We start from the raw sequence: 13,967 nt of genomic DNA on the forward strand, positions 1-13,967 counted from the left end.
CCAAAAATATAAATAAATATGTACAAATCTCTCCAAAATTAAGAAAATAAGAGTGCTAAAACTCAAGTTTGTGATGTCAACAAATATAAAGTCTGAAGCTGCTCCACAATGATTAGCGAAAGATGTGGGGACTGTTCAGAGTGTTTGGGTACATTTTCTGTTTCAGATCTAACAACATTTCAGTACAATAAAGCTCATTTGGGTTTTAAAAAGACTTTAAAAAACTCTCTGGGTCCACAAAATCAGGCTGCCGTTCATTGTTTATAGAGCATATACTGATTTTATATTTGATGACATCACAAGTTTGAGATCTACCTCTCTGGTTTCTGGCTCTGAGAGGGAGAGTAGCTCATGTTCACAAATATTGATTGAAACTTCCTCAGTCATGGAAATAACATATTTGAATTTTCAGTTTATGTGGTGTTTTCCTTTAAAAGAAGTGTGAGGTGTTGCTACATCTGTAGCACCTATCAATCAACAGCAATCAACTCTGTTGACAAAAAGGGAATGCAGCATCACAAGCTGTAAGATACTGAAACTCCCAAATAAAACAGTTCAGTGACGCCAAATTCTATATTTTATCATCTTTGCTAAATAGGGCTATAGGTATATATGCTTTTCTTCAACCTATATCCAGAAACATGCAGATGAACTGTTGCTATGGTTACTTGTACGCCCCTAGTAAACTGATTTAGGAAACAGATTTAACTACTGACCAGATCTTTGTTTGAGGTGTCCTTTAGATATACACCAGATCTGCAGTGTATTAAATTTGCATTATAATCAAAGCTCCATTGATAAAATGACTCATTTGAAAGGGCTCTGGCATAATGGCTGGGAGTATCACCAACAGCACGTAAGAAGCAGAGGCTTATGGTGAATAATGACCTAGCAATTGTCGGGTGGCAAAAAAAACGTAGCTATAATAATGCTAAGGTCAGGTTGTCTTGTCACATTCATTTTCAGGACTGTCTGTGTCAGCTTTGTTTTCTAGTGGATAACTTTTGGTTTTTAATCTGACTGCTCAGGATGAATGAAATGAAGAGTAAATGTCTTTATCTGTCTGTCATCACTTCCACTGAATAAACCTAATTTGTCATGGTTTTGACCTGTTCCAGTGAGGCGCTGGCTCGCAGAACGTAGACATAAGAGGGAAGACAGAGAAGGCTGCGTATTCATGACACAGTGCAGTATTATTGATACATCCATATGTATACACAGTAGGTCTCCAGTTTGAAAATTATCACCAGCATGTGGAACAAAAGTTAAAACACACCAGGATTACCACTCAACAATAATTTGTCCTAAAGTTCTGTTGACATTTTGGAGCTGCTGATGAGAAACTTGGATGTTTAGACTAAAAGTCTATATGTCTGTAAACCATTTTTATCCCTGGTTGTTTTGATTATAGCTTGACAAATCGGTGCAGTCCAACATCTTGCAGTTAAAGTCTGCTGATGGCTGAGCTCAGGGCTGACAGATTGACACAATCTTTTTAAAAAAATCATAAAACTTTCTCAACATGCTCCCAAAGGGGATCTCTGCCCATTTTGAGTCAGACATGAACTTTGCTTCAGTCCCACGCATTAGGTCTATTCAAATTGATTTTCTTAGTGTGTGTAAGTGTGTGTTAGGGCTGCAACTATGTTTTTTTTACATTGTCTATTAAACTTTCAATTATTTTCTTGATAAATCAGTTAGTTGTTTGGTCTATCAAATGTCAGAAAATGGTGAAAAATGTCGATGAAGATGACAAGATGACAAATGTCTTGTTTTGTCCACAATCCAGAGATAATCAGTATACTGTCATAGAGGAGTAGGAAAACCAGGAAAAAAAACACATTTAAAAACCGGGAACCAGAGAGTTAATTAATTAACATTTTTTTAACAGATGACAACTAAATGATCATTTTTTAATGTGTGTAAATAAACATGTTCTTCATTTGCCTACATTTGGCATGCACATGTTACGTTTCCAAACTGACGCTTGTGTGTGTGTGTGTGTGTGTCACCACTTAAAACAAGCTGTGACTCCTCTTGCAACACCTGGAGCAAATCTGCATCTGCTCATGTGTGTTTGTGTCTTTCCTTTGCATGCAATTTTGTCTTCACTCATTTTGTTTTGTGGTCGATCTGAATGCTGCTTGAAGCGAGATCATTAATTTTGTCTACCAGAAAACTCACCCATGGCAGAATTGCTATGACATTTGCTGTTGAAATTGATTGTCCCCCGAAGGATAATAAAACTTACTGATGATGCCACACAATAACATTTCCACTGCACACATGGAACTGCATAATGCAACAGGCTGATTTCCACAAGATGTGCAAAATATACAGACGCTCCAGAGAGCAGCACCCTGAAGCCAACACATGTTATTTGTATCCAACAAATTATCTATATGTTGTTGATTTTATCCATAATGATCATACATTATTATGGGATGTAACTGTACCACTGTCATGTATTGATCACTGGATCAGCAGCTGTGCTTTTATATACTGATGTGCTGAAAAGCAACACTTCTCAACACCAACTGTCCAGTTCAGAAGACGCAGTTTGGAGAAAAAAGGGAATGTTATGAATAATGATATACAGATTACACACAGTAGGTGTGGAACCACCAAATATGATCACGCATGCCATTAATTCCCTGCTCATATGTCAGCAGAAAGACTAGCTAAAACAGACATCCACACTGTGGTCTCTGCTGGGTACAAAGTCCTGATTTCAAGGCTCTGGCTGTTTATTTGGCAATGGGATTATAATCATTTCGCAGCCTGTCTGAAAAAAAAAACAACTTTTCCCCACATTTTACAAATGCACTTAAACTACGCCTTGTAAGTGAATTTTTTTTTAATCGACACAGCTGTAATGTGTGCTCACATTTAAATGAATGGAAAAAAACACAACAGCCATGCCTCGGGTTCAGGGTCAGCCCGGTTTATACAGCTGTGTCATCAGTGATTTTATCAAGACACCTCGAGCAGGTGACAGACACGGACACACAGGCCGGTTTGTTTGTGCCATCCAGGCCTGTGTTTTTTCACGAGCTCAGGATGTGTTGCTGAATGAGAGGAGGCGTGTTGAAGCTTGACTGTGCTGATGCCTCATTCACAGGGTTTCCCTGGGAGGTCTGACACTCACAAACAAGTCCATTCAACAGCAGAGGACATGCTTGACAGACGTGATCACAGACTACCAGGAAATAACAGGCCTGTTGTCATCGTGCCATTTGTTATGTTTCATAATATGATCTTGTTAGCTTCAGAGTTTCATTTGGACTCTAAAACAACTAAGCACTGATAAATAAGAAGTGCATCCTAAGGTGCTGTGTTAAAGAAGTACCTTATTATTAAAGAGGGTACCCACATAAAACTAGGCCACCTATGTGGAAGAAAAACACAAATATTTGCTTTTGCGTTTGTTCAAGAGGTTGAAAACCTACAATTACTATAATGCACTGGCCGTACCACACCAACAAACGCTCCCGCTCTTATGGTGGTAATGCAAACACATCCGTTTGATAATATGGCGGCTGGTTGGTGACAAACAATCTAATATTACAGTTTAACATTCAGCTATTGACATGATTCTGAAAACATTACAGGCAAGAAACAGGCAATGTAGTAACAGAATCTTGGTTTATATTTAATCAGCGCTGCTTAGTTTTACAGTTTGATCTCATTTTTTCCGGCCTCTGTTTTCACTGTGCAGGAAGCAGTATGCTTCCCACTTCATGTTCATAAAGTCTCACCACTTCAGCTAAAGAGGACATTAAAATATGTTTCTGGAAAAATTTAAAAAGAGGAACAGGCAATGAAGTGACATCATTTTGGTTTATATTTGATCAGTGCTGCCTAGTTTTACTGTTTCAGCAGACTGAGTTTGCTATTATGTGCTAATAGCTAATATGTGAAAAGCTTAAAACTGGTGTTTTACTTCCCGCTTCTTGTGTAAAAATACTTCAAATACTTTTGTGCTTATGTGTGAAAGGTGGACTGACAGAGAATGGGTTCGAAGAGTGGTGGAAACACATCTCCGTCTTTTCTTATAAGAAATCAAAAACGGAAATATTGTAATATCATCAGCAGTCAGCTGAACAAAGGAAAATCCAAATTCTCGACATTCCTACACTTTGTTCCAGTTGGCATGCCTTTTACCAGAAACATTTCAGTCACTTCTACATATTTCTTCCACCCAATCAATTAAAATCCCCTCAAGCCAAACCCACATCAACTGTAGCAACAAGCAGGTGGGAGCGGCCCAGACAAGAAACCAGGCCAAAACACTGGTAGAAATGTAACTTTCCTTTGACGTTCTGATAAGGTGGAAGACTAGCAGAAATGTGGTATGTAAGCAGCTGCTGGGCAGCAGGATGGCCCCTCGGGGAAACAAACAAATTTTGAAAGAGGCCCTTCTGCTCAGTCACACTTTGAGACAACACCCAATTATTTTAAGAAATAGCAGCAACAGTTCAATGCTTCAATGAACACTCCCACAACTCCACTAGCTGCAGTTTACTGGCTGGCTATACAGTCAAATATACAAGCTCAAGCATGCCCAACACACCCTTAACTTCAGGTCAAAATAGACTCTTAACAGTCTGAATGTTTAGTCCACAAAAATATTCAAGGTCCACTTTCAGAGGAAGTCAGTGACATCTCTGCCGGCTGCACAGAAAATACTATAGACAATACAAAGACAGAGAAGCAGAAATTTGGAGAGCAGGTGTGACAGACCTGCTTTTCCTCTCACTTTGCCAGCACTTCATTCCACGCTCTTACCTCTTTGCCTAAGGTTGTCTCCGCTCAAATTATTTCCATTCTGCTGTGTGTGTCCCATGAGTAGCCAGACAGACTCCACTCTATCAGTGCGGCTTCAAAAGGCCCACCTTAATGCCACGCCCAAACTGTGACATCAGAAATCTGTCCCCTCTACCTAAATCCTGTCTGCCCCCTTGCTGCGTCTCTGAAAGCTCCAGCGCACAGTGTGTGAGAGGCACTCCCCCCGCAGTCATGAGCAGAAAGGTAAGCAGCTTTGCCTCCCTGTGCAGACATGAACCTGTGGGTGGGGCCAGTGGAGCAGCAGTGCACTGAAACACACTGCACAATGTCCTCACTTTGGTAGCTCAGGAACTGAGACACAAACTACAATAAGTATGCTGAAGTATCACAATGTGTTTCTATAATGACTGAATAATTGTAATCATGCTGGTGATGATGTGATTATCAGAATGAAACACGGGAAGTCAGAGAGACTCAAGGACATGTAATCCTCCCTACTCTATAATTTAATCAGGTACTCCTCCCGTGTTTGCTTTTCATTTTGCAAAACACTGGCAACTCTCCAAAACCACACCTAACTCCTGCACAGCTGCCTCATCTGAAAACCAATGATAGTGACAGACAACATACGTTTCCTTACAGTAAGCAGTCCCTGTATATCAACAGTGGCAGATCTTCCTATAGGCCATATATAGCAGGCTGCCTGGGGGGCCATCCAGAGGGGGGGACACACCAAAATTATCCCCCTCTCCTTTTTTTTATTTTATGAAGATCTAATGCTAATGGTCGGTCTGTGGTAGGACTACCACTTCATTTCCTGGCAATGCGGTTCACCTTAATATGTTCATCAGTGAGTGATTATCACAGTCAGTACATGCAACAGCATTTATGGGTATGGTTAGATGGAGTCATAGATTGTAGAAATTTTAGATGTAGCTACTTTGATGTCCCCCATTAGTTTGTGGAGCCTTGAGTTAAGCATTTCAGCTGTCGCCATCTTGGTTTTTTAGAGCCAGGAGTGAACATAATTGGGAGAGAGGCTGGAGCTTTGGAGGAGCGAGGGGTCGAGGACAGCCTGTCACTCAAAGTGGCCCTGCCCTTAATTATGCAAAACTTTAAGCCTCAATAAAATGTAAACAGGCGAGTTATATAAAAATTCACCCCTTTACAATTGTCATGAAAGCTGACATTAGATATAGAGACCAAAACTATTTTTTGTACCAGGATGTGAATGCTTATTTCTTTCTGTGGGAGTCTGGCACTTTAGTGTTAGCTCCATTTTTCATCCTGGGAAGTTGTCACTTGGAGGACATTTGAGAAATAGAAGATTAAGGAGGCAAATGCCATTTAGGGCACAGTGAAATAGAAAAGAATTTAATTTGCAACTTTAAATTTTTACTGCACTATACCCTATTTTATTTTCTTTTTATTATTCTTAGTCATGTCTCTTTTTTTATACTTAGCACTTGGAGTAGCATCTTCTGTGCTATAAAAATAAAGTTTGACTGAGTGATAAAATTCTTAAATTCCATAATACACAGAATTTCAGACAATATGCTTTAACTTGAAAGCATAACTGTGAAAAGGCTTTCACTAACATAATACTCTAAAGTCAAGAAACACATGAATAAAAACAGTCAGGTACAACTGTTAGTAAAAGCTGTCCAAAGAGGATGTCATCACCTTGCACTTAACAGATCCAGCCAGAAACAGCTCCGCCTTTGGGAGTTTTTTCTGATGTTGTCATTGTTTAGTTAGTCAACACTTCACGACAGATGAAATTTAAAAAAGCTTTTAATCTAATATAGAAAACTGCACGCCGTCTGGCACGGAAGCAATAACTTTTAACTTTCCATTGTGAAATAAGTGCTCATTGCCAGTCTGTTATCAGTAGTGCTGCACTCTCACTTAAGAATGTGCGGCCCATTCGACAAACACCACCACCGAATACCATGAGACGATAAGGAGGTGGAGCGGTGAATGAAGATGTGAGTGTGTAGGAGCGGGCCGGAGAGGGGTGGAGTTAAGGAGTCATAGAAGGAGGAAGGGGAGGTGGGGGGTCGTCCCTGAGGAAAGACAAAACACAGGGCCAGAGCCACAGCTGGTAATTTGGTGAGAGGTCACTCACAGTAAACACAAGCTTTTTAAAGAGGGTCTGGAAAGGCCATTACTTCATAAGCAGTGTGGGATGAAAGGAGATTAGGGAAAGGAAAGAGCACAGGGACCCTATGAGAACTTCCCACTTCCTATGTGTATCGTTTATTATTGTGGGCAAACTTTTTTCCCACAGAACAGGCCTGGTAACACTCAGACTCTGAGGGCGTCCTCCACATCATTATGTCAAATTCTGATAAACATTTAAGGAACGACATTATTGGGTTTTCAGTGCAGCGCGTAATATCCGTTTGTCATGATCCGCCTCGTTTTCACTCAGTATTATTACTCCCCACGGTGCTTACTCTTGTATTGCATGTTGTACAGTGCCTGATACTGTACTACAGTAGAGCCAGAGTAAGCCAGCAGGTCTGCTCACCAGTTAGGTAATGAGATTTGAATGAGATTTGAGATAATACAGGGTGATCTCTCAGTTCCCTATACAATGCCCCTTAACAGCAGATGTCATTTCTACTCAGTGAGCTGGGGTCTGCTATGGTACATTACCCTCACCTTATCTCAAAGCAGCTCAAATATTTTCACTCAGAACTCTGAGCTGAAACAAATCTATGGTTCTGGTTCATGCATGAATAACACACACAAAAAGATAAGGTTACTATCAACCCTAACTTCTGGAGACTTGACCAAATGAACGTTTTTTTAAGGGACCAACATTTTAATGAAAAACCTTGGTGAGAGAGAAAGCTCCCTCTTGAGTCATACTTATAACTATCACACTGCATCCCTTCATCTGAAACAATGCAGCATTGTCTGCAGAGGGGCATCTTTGAAAAGGCAGAGCAGCATGCATTCCCTCTTTTGCTTATCACATGAACTGAGGTCTCTGGGGTGAGAATGCAATCTGTGATTCTGCACTAAAACAGACACATTACCAGTCTTATTTCACTACTAACAGAGTGGTGAAGAAATGAGTCCTGAAGTCCAGAAATGAGTTAGCACTCCTGGTTCCCTTCTCTTGAAGTCAATGGGTTTTGGGTTAGATGATAGAATTTAGGTTTGTGGTGAAGAAAATCTTTAGAGATTTTCACATTTTGTTCTACGATGTAAAACACATCAGTAAATACCCCACTCATGAACTCTCATGAAGTTTTCACACGTCTTAAAAGACGGTTGCTAATAAGTAGCTGAATGAGACTACAGAACGTCGTCATACTGAACACGACTTTACAGTCTTGTTATAGTGACATTAAAGCCATGCATCTGTGATATAGTTCGTTTATGGCCAGTCATTAGCTTTTCAGTTAAGGCGATGCATTTACACTTTCAAAATCTTACCGAAGTGTGAACTATCATAAACTTTTGTTTGCCACAGGTAGCCCTTTTTGACCAACACTGAAGGTTATATTCCCGTTCCTGCTACAGTTGCATTCACACTACAGGCTTCACAGCAACAGCGTGCCTGCTACACTGTGGAAGTGTTGCTCAAGCACTTGTTGACTTAGTTATGTTGTCACAGGATTGTGTGTCTGCTAATTGCAACAAAGCACCAAAAGTGAAACTAAAATTTGTAACTGGTCATAACAATATCTATTGTCAAGTCAAGTTGTGCACTGTGCAGTGCTGTCTGTTGATAGCACATCTTTGATCACAATGGTTCCACTTAGATCAGATGGAAGTGCAGGTTGGTTTGCTAGAAAGCACCAATGGTTCCAATAAACCTGAATGAAACTGTTTCAAGAACCAGAACTGCTTTGGTGGTAAAGGAGTAAGACATTATGCAAAATCCAATGGAAAAATCCCATTAGCCTTTTATCGAAAGCACCACCCAGGGTGATACTGATTTCTGGGTCAGTCTTCAAAAAAAAGTAATCCCTGTATCTCTCCATAGTATAAACAAAATATTCAGTGTTGCAGAAACCAAAAATGTATTTCATGATTATGTCACTAGGGTAACAGCCTGTCTTTCATACAATCTTAAGGCAAGAACATCACAACCATCAAGACCTTTCAGTGTCAAATGTACTTCTGTTTCTCTTTACAGCATGAACTAAATTCTGCAGTTCAACTTTAACAAAAATATGTACCTCAGAGGCATGGGACATAATGAAAAACAGCAGGAATAGAAACAAAGTGACCGGAACTTCAATACAAAATAGCTCTGCTTCCTTTACTTGCTCATGCACGCTGTTGAATATCCTCACTGAAACAGCTGGCGGCTGTTTGTTTGTGTCATGCTGTGGTTCATTAGCTTCCTGTTCGTTAGGAGATGATAAGGTCCAGCGCATCACCAGTGTCATTGCCAGTCTGGATGGATTAGTGTATTAGACAATGCAAAACGCCCCAACACCTCTTCTCCTTAGGAGAAAAGTACACTTTATAATTGGTTAGCCTTTTTTTGTTTTGTGTCTTTGTAGTTGTTATGCATTACTTTTTGGTTTTGTGTCTCTGTGTAGTTTTTTTGTGTGTGTCTGTGGTTCTTTTGCCACTTTTTATTGTTGTTTTAAGTGTCTTTGTAACTGCTTTCCATCTCATTTTGTGTCTCTTTGTAGTTCCTTACTGTCTCTCAGAAGTCATTTTGTGTCTCTTTGTAGTCATTTTGAGTCTCTTTGTGCCTCTTCGCAGCTGTTTTGCATCTCTTTGTAGTCATTTTGAGTCTCTGCCTGGTCAGTATGTGTTAATTTGAATGACATTTTGCAGGTGAAGGCCAGGTGGGTCCCTAGCAATTTGGTCACCTGAGTCTTTGTCCTATTGGCCTGTTCATTAACACAACCACGAGCTGATATATTGCAAAATTCAGCACAGAAACTAATGCTATCACACCTAAATGCACAAACATCTGAGTAGATAAAACAGTATCAACATGTGCACAGTGATAGTGCCATCTAGAGAGCCATCTCAAGGTGTGCAGTTTTGTATGTCCCATGTTATACCTTTATACCTTGTTTTCCTAATATTGGTTTAAGCTTGGATTTATGGTCTTCCATTGACTGGATAATTGCTAGACAGCTTTTCAAGGTCTTGTTCAACACAGTCAAAACTCAAGCAATACCAGTCATGACTGACTAGGCCTTTTCTACACATATCTCATCTAAACAAGACAAACACTGATAATGAAGGTCAAGCAAATCAAAGCAATTTGTTCCTTTGTCACATAGAACGTTTGAATGTTATTGGAGATAAGTAAAAGTTCCTATTGAGAGCACACAGAGGACTAATTCATGATAGGTCATTCTGAATGTTACACAGGCTGAGAGTGGGAGGCATCCAACTGTTATGCCCTGGAAGAGTGCATAACAGAAACAAAGAGGGCCCAAGGCTCCAGTTCAAGCAGGATCTGTGCAACAAATCTATCCAAACAGACTGCTGTGCACAACATCAATATTATGTAAACACATAATCATGTCTACGTTAGGGAAAAAATACCTATAATAACCAACAAACTGTTTCATAATATTCACGACTGTCCAGTGAGAAGTGTTCACTGGTATTTACGGTCAATGCGTTGGCTTCAGTGTTGAAACAAAGGCAGCCCATTCTTCCCTGTCCCCTGGATGTTAGCCATATTGTCTGTTTTAGCCCTGTGAGGCAGAAAGCATCCACGAGATAAAACGTCCCAGTAAACAAAGACACACCAGTTCATTGCCAGGCCAAGCTTGCTGGGCATTAATGCTGATTTTCCTCTTGCTTTATTACATCTAGTGGGTGGATATCTTTGAATGACATCCTTTATCTTGCACTTCAAGCACAGAAAATCTGAGTGGGCTCTCCGAAGGCAGCGTGCTGTAGACCAAATTGTGTTTTGTCCTGAACGAAGAAAGCATTGTTGTCTCTTGAGGATCATTTTGAGGAGAACACTCTGTGTTATGCTTTAGCGTTATCTTGTCTCCAGAGTCAACAGAACGGAAGCCTACAGATACGTTAAAGTTACAGTTGGGAAACTTAATGAAAACAACTTTCGTCAAACTGTCACCAAATACACACAGTTGTGCATGAAAAAATTGTCTTAGAAAAAAATATATGCTGTTCCTCTTTCTCCTATTGACTCTTATGCCGTTTGTTATAATCTTCTGCGGCTAACAGAAAACAACCAGAGCAGAGGAGACTCTAACGCAGCTGTCAATCACTTCTTAGTTTGATTCTGTCAAACTAGGCAGCACTGATTAAATATGAATCAAAATTCTGTTTTTGCATTGCCTTTTATTTGCCTCAATTGTTTTCAGAAATTTTTAGTGTACTGTTTAGCTATAAAATAGGACTGTTTGTGACTTGGGAATCACCAGAGGCCCAATGATACGATATTATCATGATAATTCAGTCACAATACAATATTATTTCAGTTTTAAACATTGTGCAATATGCTAAATATTTCAAGTACATGTAATGAGATAGATATCATATTTCTTTCAAAGGCAAATTATGTCAACAAAAGAAAACCTTCTCAACATCTGTTTTATCTGAGAATAATAAAGTTTTCAGTTTGATTATCTCACTTCCATTATTTTTTTTTTCAGTAACAATGATCTAGTGGACTGAAAAATGTAGTAGCTTTTATTTTTCTAGCAGTCTACCAAAAGTTTTATTTGTACTTGCAAAATTAATAATTTATATAATTAAAAAGTCGATACCCAATGTCCATATACTGATACAGTATTGTACGGAAATTATTCCAATACTATGTTATATTGTTTTTTTTTACTCACCCCTACTAAACAGTGCACTTTTCTGCAAAATCTGAGGTGAGAAATAAGCAATGCCATAACAACCTTAAATCATATTTGATCAACACTGAGTAGTTTGACAGTTTGACCCCAGTTCACGAGCAGTGATTGACATGATTGCCAGCTGCGTTAGAAACTCCTCAGGTGTGACTGGTTGTTTATGTTAAGGTGCAGTAAGGCCATCAAACAAAAGGGCAGAGAAATATGACTTGTTTTCATGGATCATTTGTCTCATGTATTTCTGTGTGGATGCGGTGACAGTTTCAGCAAATATACAAAAAGTTATTTTCATAAAAGTTACAAATTATAGCTTTAAGACACAGAAAAAAAGTGTTTCAACTTGCCATGCCCACATGCCTCTAGTGTCTACCTTTTTTCCAGCCATAATTTTCATCTGTAGATTCATGTGAGCAGCTGTGCCCTTGGACTGCCTGCATATCGGGGAAACAGCTGTGGGGATTCACAATACCTTAACTAATTCCACATTCTGCCCTGAGGACAGCCAGCCATGTGAGATCATGGTTTAAGGTGTGTCCAATTAGCTAGGCCAGCTTCAAGCAGTGCACTGTTAAGAGTATGAATGAACTGACATGCCTATTTGAGATGTACAATAAAGAAGAAACAAAGAAAAAATGCAGCCGTTATGATTAAATGATTCTGATTAATCATTTAATTATTATGCATTAACTTCAATGCAGAAAGAAATCCCTTCTCTGTCATTGTACTATGACTACCTAACGTTAAAGACTGAACCCTATGTGTTGTATATACTAGCGGCATCTGTGCTTGGAGAACAGCCAGCCCAGTGATTCTGGCAGATTCAGTATTTGGATAAGAAATGTGGCGTAGCTTCTGGGGTCACATGAAATCTTCACATATGACTGTGTTTGAAAAAGTGAGGAGCAGCAAGTTTATTGGCTCCAAATATAAGAAAACCACAAATAAGACAGAGAACATGTGCACATCCCGGCAGCTTATGGAAGAGTGCGGTTTACTTTTCCAAATAATAGTCAAACCACAGAAAGATTTAGGTTGTCTGCTGCACTCCATTGCCAAGGAGTGTGGCTGTGCTCCCACATTACACAATGCTCATGAAATATGAACACAAGTCACACCGAAAGAGTGTTTTTTTTTTTTTTCTTTTTTAGTAAACTGCATGCGATGTGCTTGAATGCTATTTTTACAAACAGGAAACTACAGTATGCAAGGGCAGGACTGGAAACTTTGCTATTATGGAATCTTGGATTGGAAACTATCATATGTTCAAATCCTCCATCTCAACTCTAATTTAAATCTCAAAAACTCGGCAGATCTCCTCTTAATGCCAAAGGAGTGAGTCTGTATAAAAGCTCTGGAAAACTCACTCCCACCTTTTTTTTTTTTTTTAATGATTCCATCCACTGGAATACAAGCGGCTGACATCATCTCTGAGTCCCTGAACCAAAACTGATTCCATCATGTCATATACTCACAGCTCTTTTTACAGTGATTCTCTCTGACTATTGCACATGACGAATCGGCATTTTATAGAATATCAATTTCAAGCTCGGTGAACGCATGGTTTCCACTAGAAAGAAAAAAAAAAACAAAAATCGACCATCGGGCTCATCACAGTCAGAGACAGGGGAGGCAGAATGTTTTGCCTGCAAAATACTTCCCATGACCTCTGCATATGGTCAACGCACTTTCTCAGTGAAACCCTGAGAGCAGGAAATGAGGAGAGTTCAAAGGTTGAAACGTCTGCAACAACTGTGACTTCGCTGAGATGTATTGAGTGAAAGGAATGTTAGTTGAGAGTTGCATTATTTTTACAAAGGTGGCATTATACTCAATCAGAGGTCAGAAAGCAGCTGGGTTAGACAGTCATAGGTTGTTTGGCAGCATTATATTTGTGCACCGTGGAAAAAAAACAACGCCTGTCTTGCTATTTTTCATACTTTCTCTGTTTTATCTTTTTCCAATCAATATTGCTAGGAGGTTTGGCTATGTGAAAAATAAATTATGGCACATATTTCTCTTAAAAAAAACAGTAAAAAAGTGTTCTTGGCACACATGTTCCTTTAAAGTCTTATGGATACAAAGCTTAGATATGACAGCTGGTAATCCAAATGACAGCTTTACATACCTCAGACCAGAGCTCCGTGGATGTGGCTGGGATCCATGGTCATCCATGACTAAACTCATTGGTTTAACGAAATCCCTCGGACTAGTCAAACAAAAACAAAAAGCACAATTCATTTTGAGCAACAGTTCACATGCTAAATGTTGTCAAAGCTTTACTTTAACCTGCTGCTTTCAAGTGATGCAAACTGGCAAATACTGAAATATGGGCGAATCCCACATGAG

The 13,967-nt window shown here is 39.4% G+C and overlaps 1 protein-coding gene across 2 annotated transcripts in view; it reads right to left on the reverse strand.

The window, feature by feature from the left end:
- cobll1b (cordon-bleu WH2 repeat protein-like 1b) overlaps positions 1 to 13,967 on the reverse strand; it is a 28,865-nt gene that overhangs the window by 14,309 nt on the left and 589 nt on the right. The window contains exon 2 of one of the 2 annotated variants that reach the window (XM_042495029.2): positions 13,747 to 13,827. In XM_042495029.2, coding sequence (XP_042350963.2) covers positions 13,747 to 13,827 — 81 coding nt within the window. Of the gene's footprint in view, positions 1 to 4,788; positions 5,001 to 13,746; positions 13,828 to 13,967 lie in introns of those variants that run through there. The other variant, XM_088083220.1, reaches the window with a different exon arrangement.

The sequence above is a fragment of the Plectropomus leopardus genome, chromosome 10 (genome assembly GCF_026936395.1).
Source record: "Plectropomus leopardus strain MGB_pleo_1.0 chromosome 10, ASM2693639v1, whole genome shotgun sequence".
In the NCBI taxonomy this organism is placed as follows: Eukaryota; Metazoa; Chordata; class Actinopteri; order Perciformes; family Serranidae; genus Plectropomus; species Plectropomus leopardus.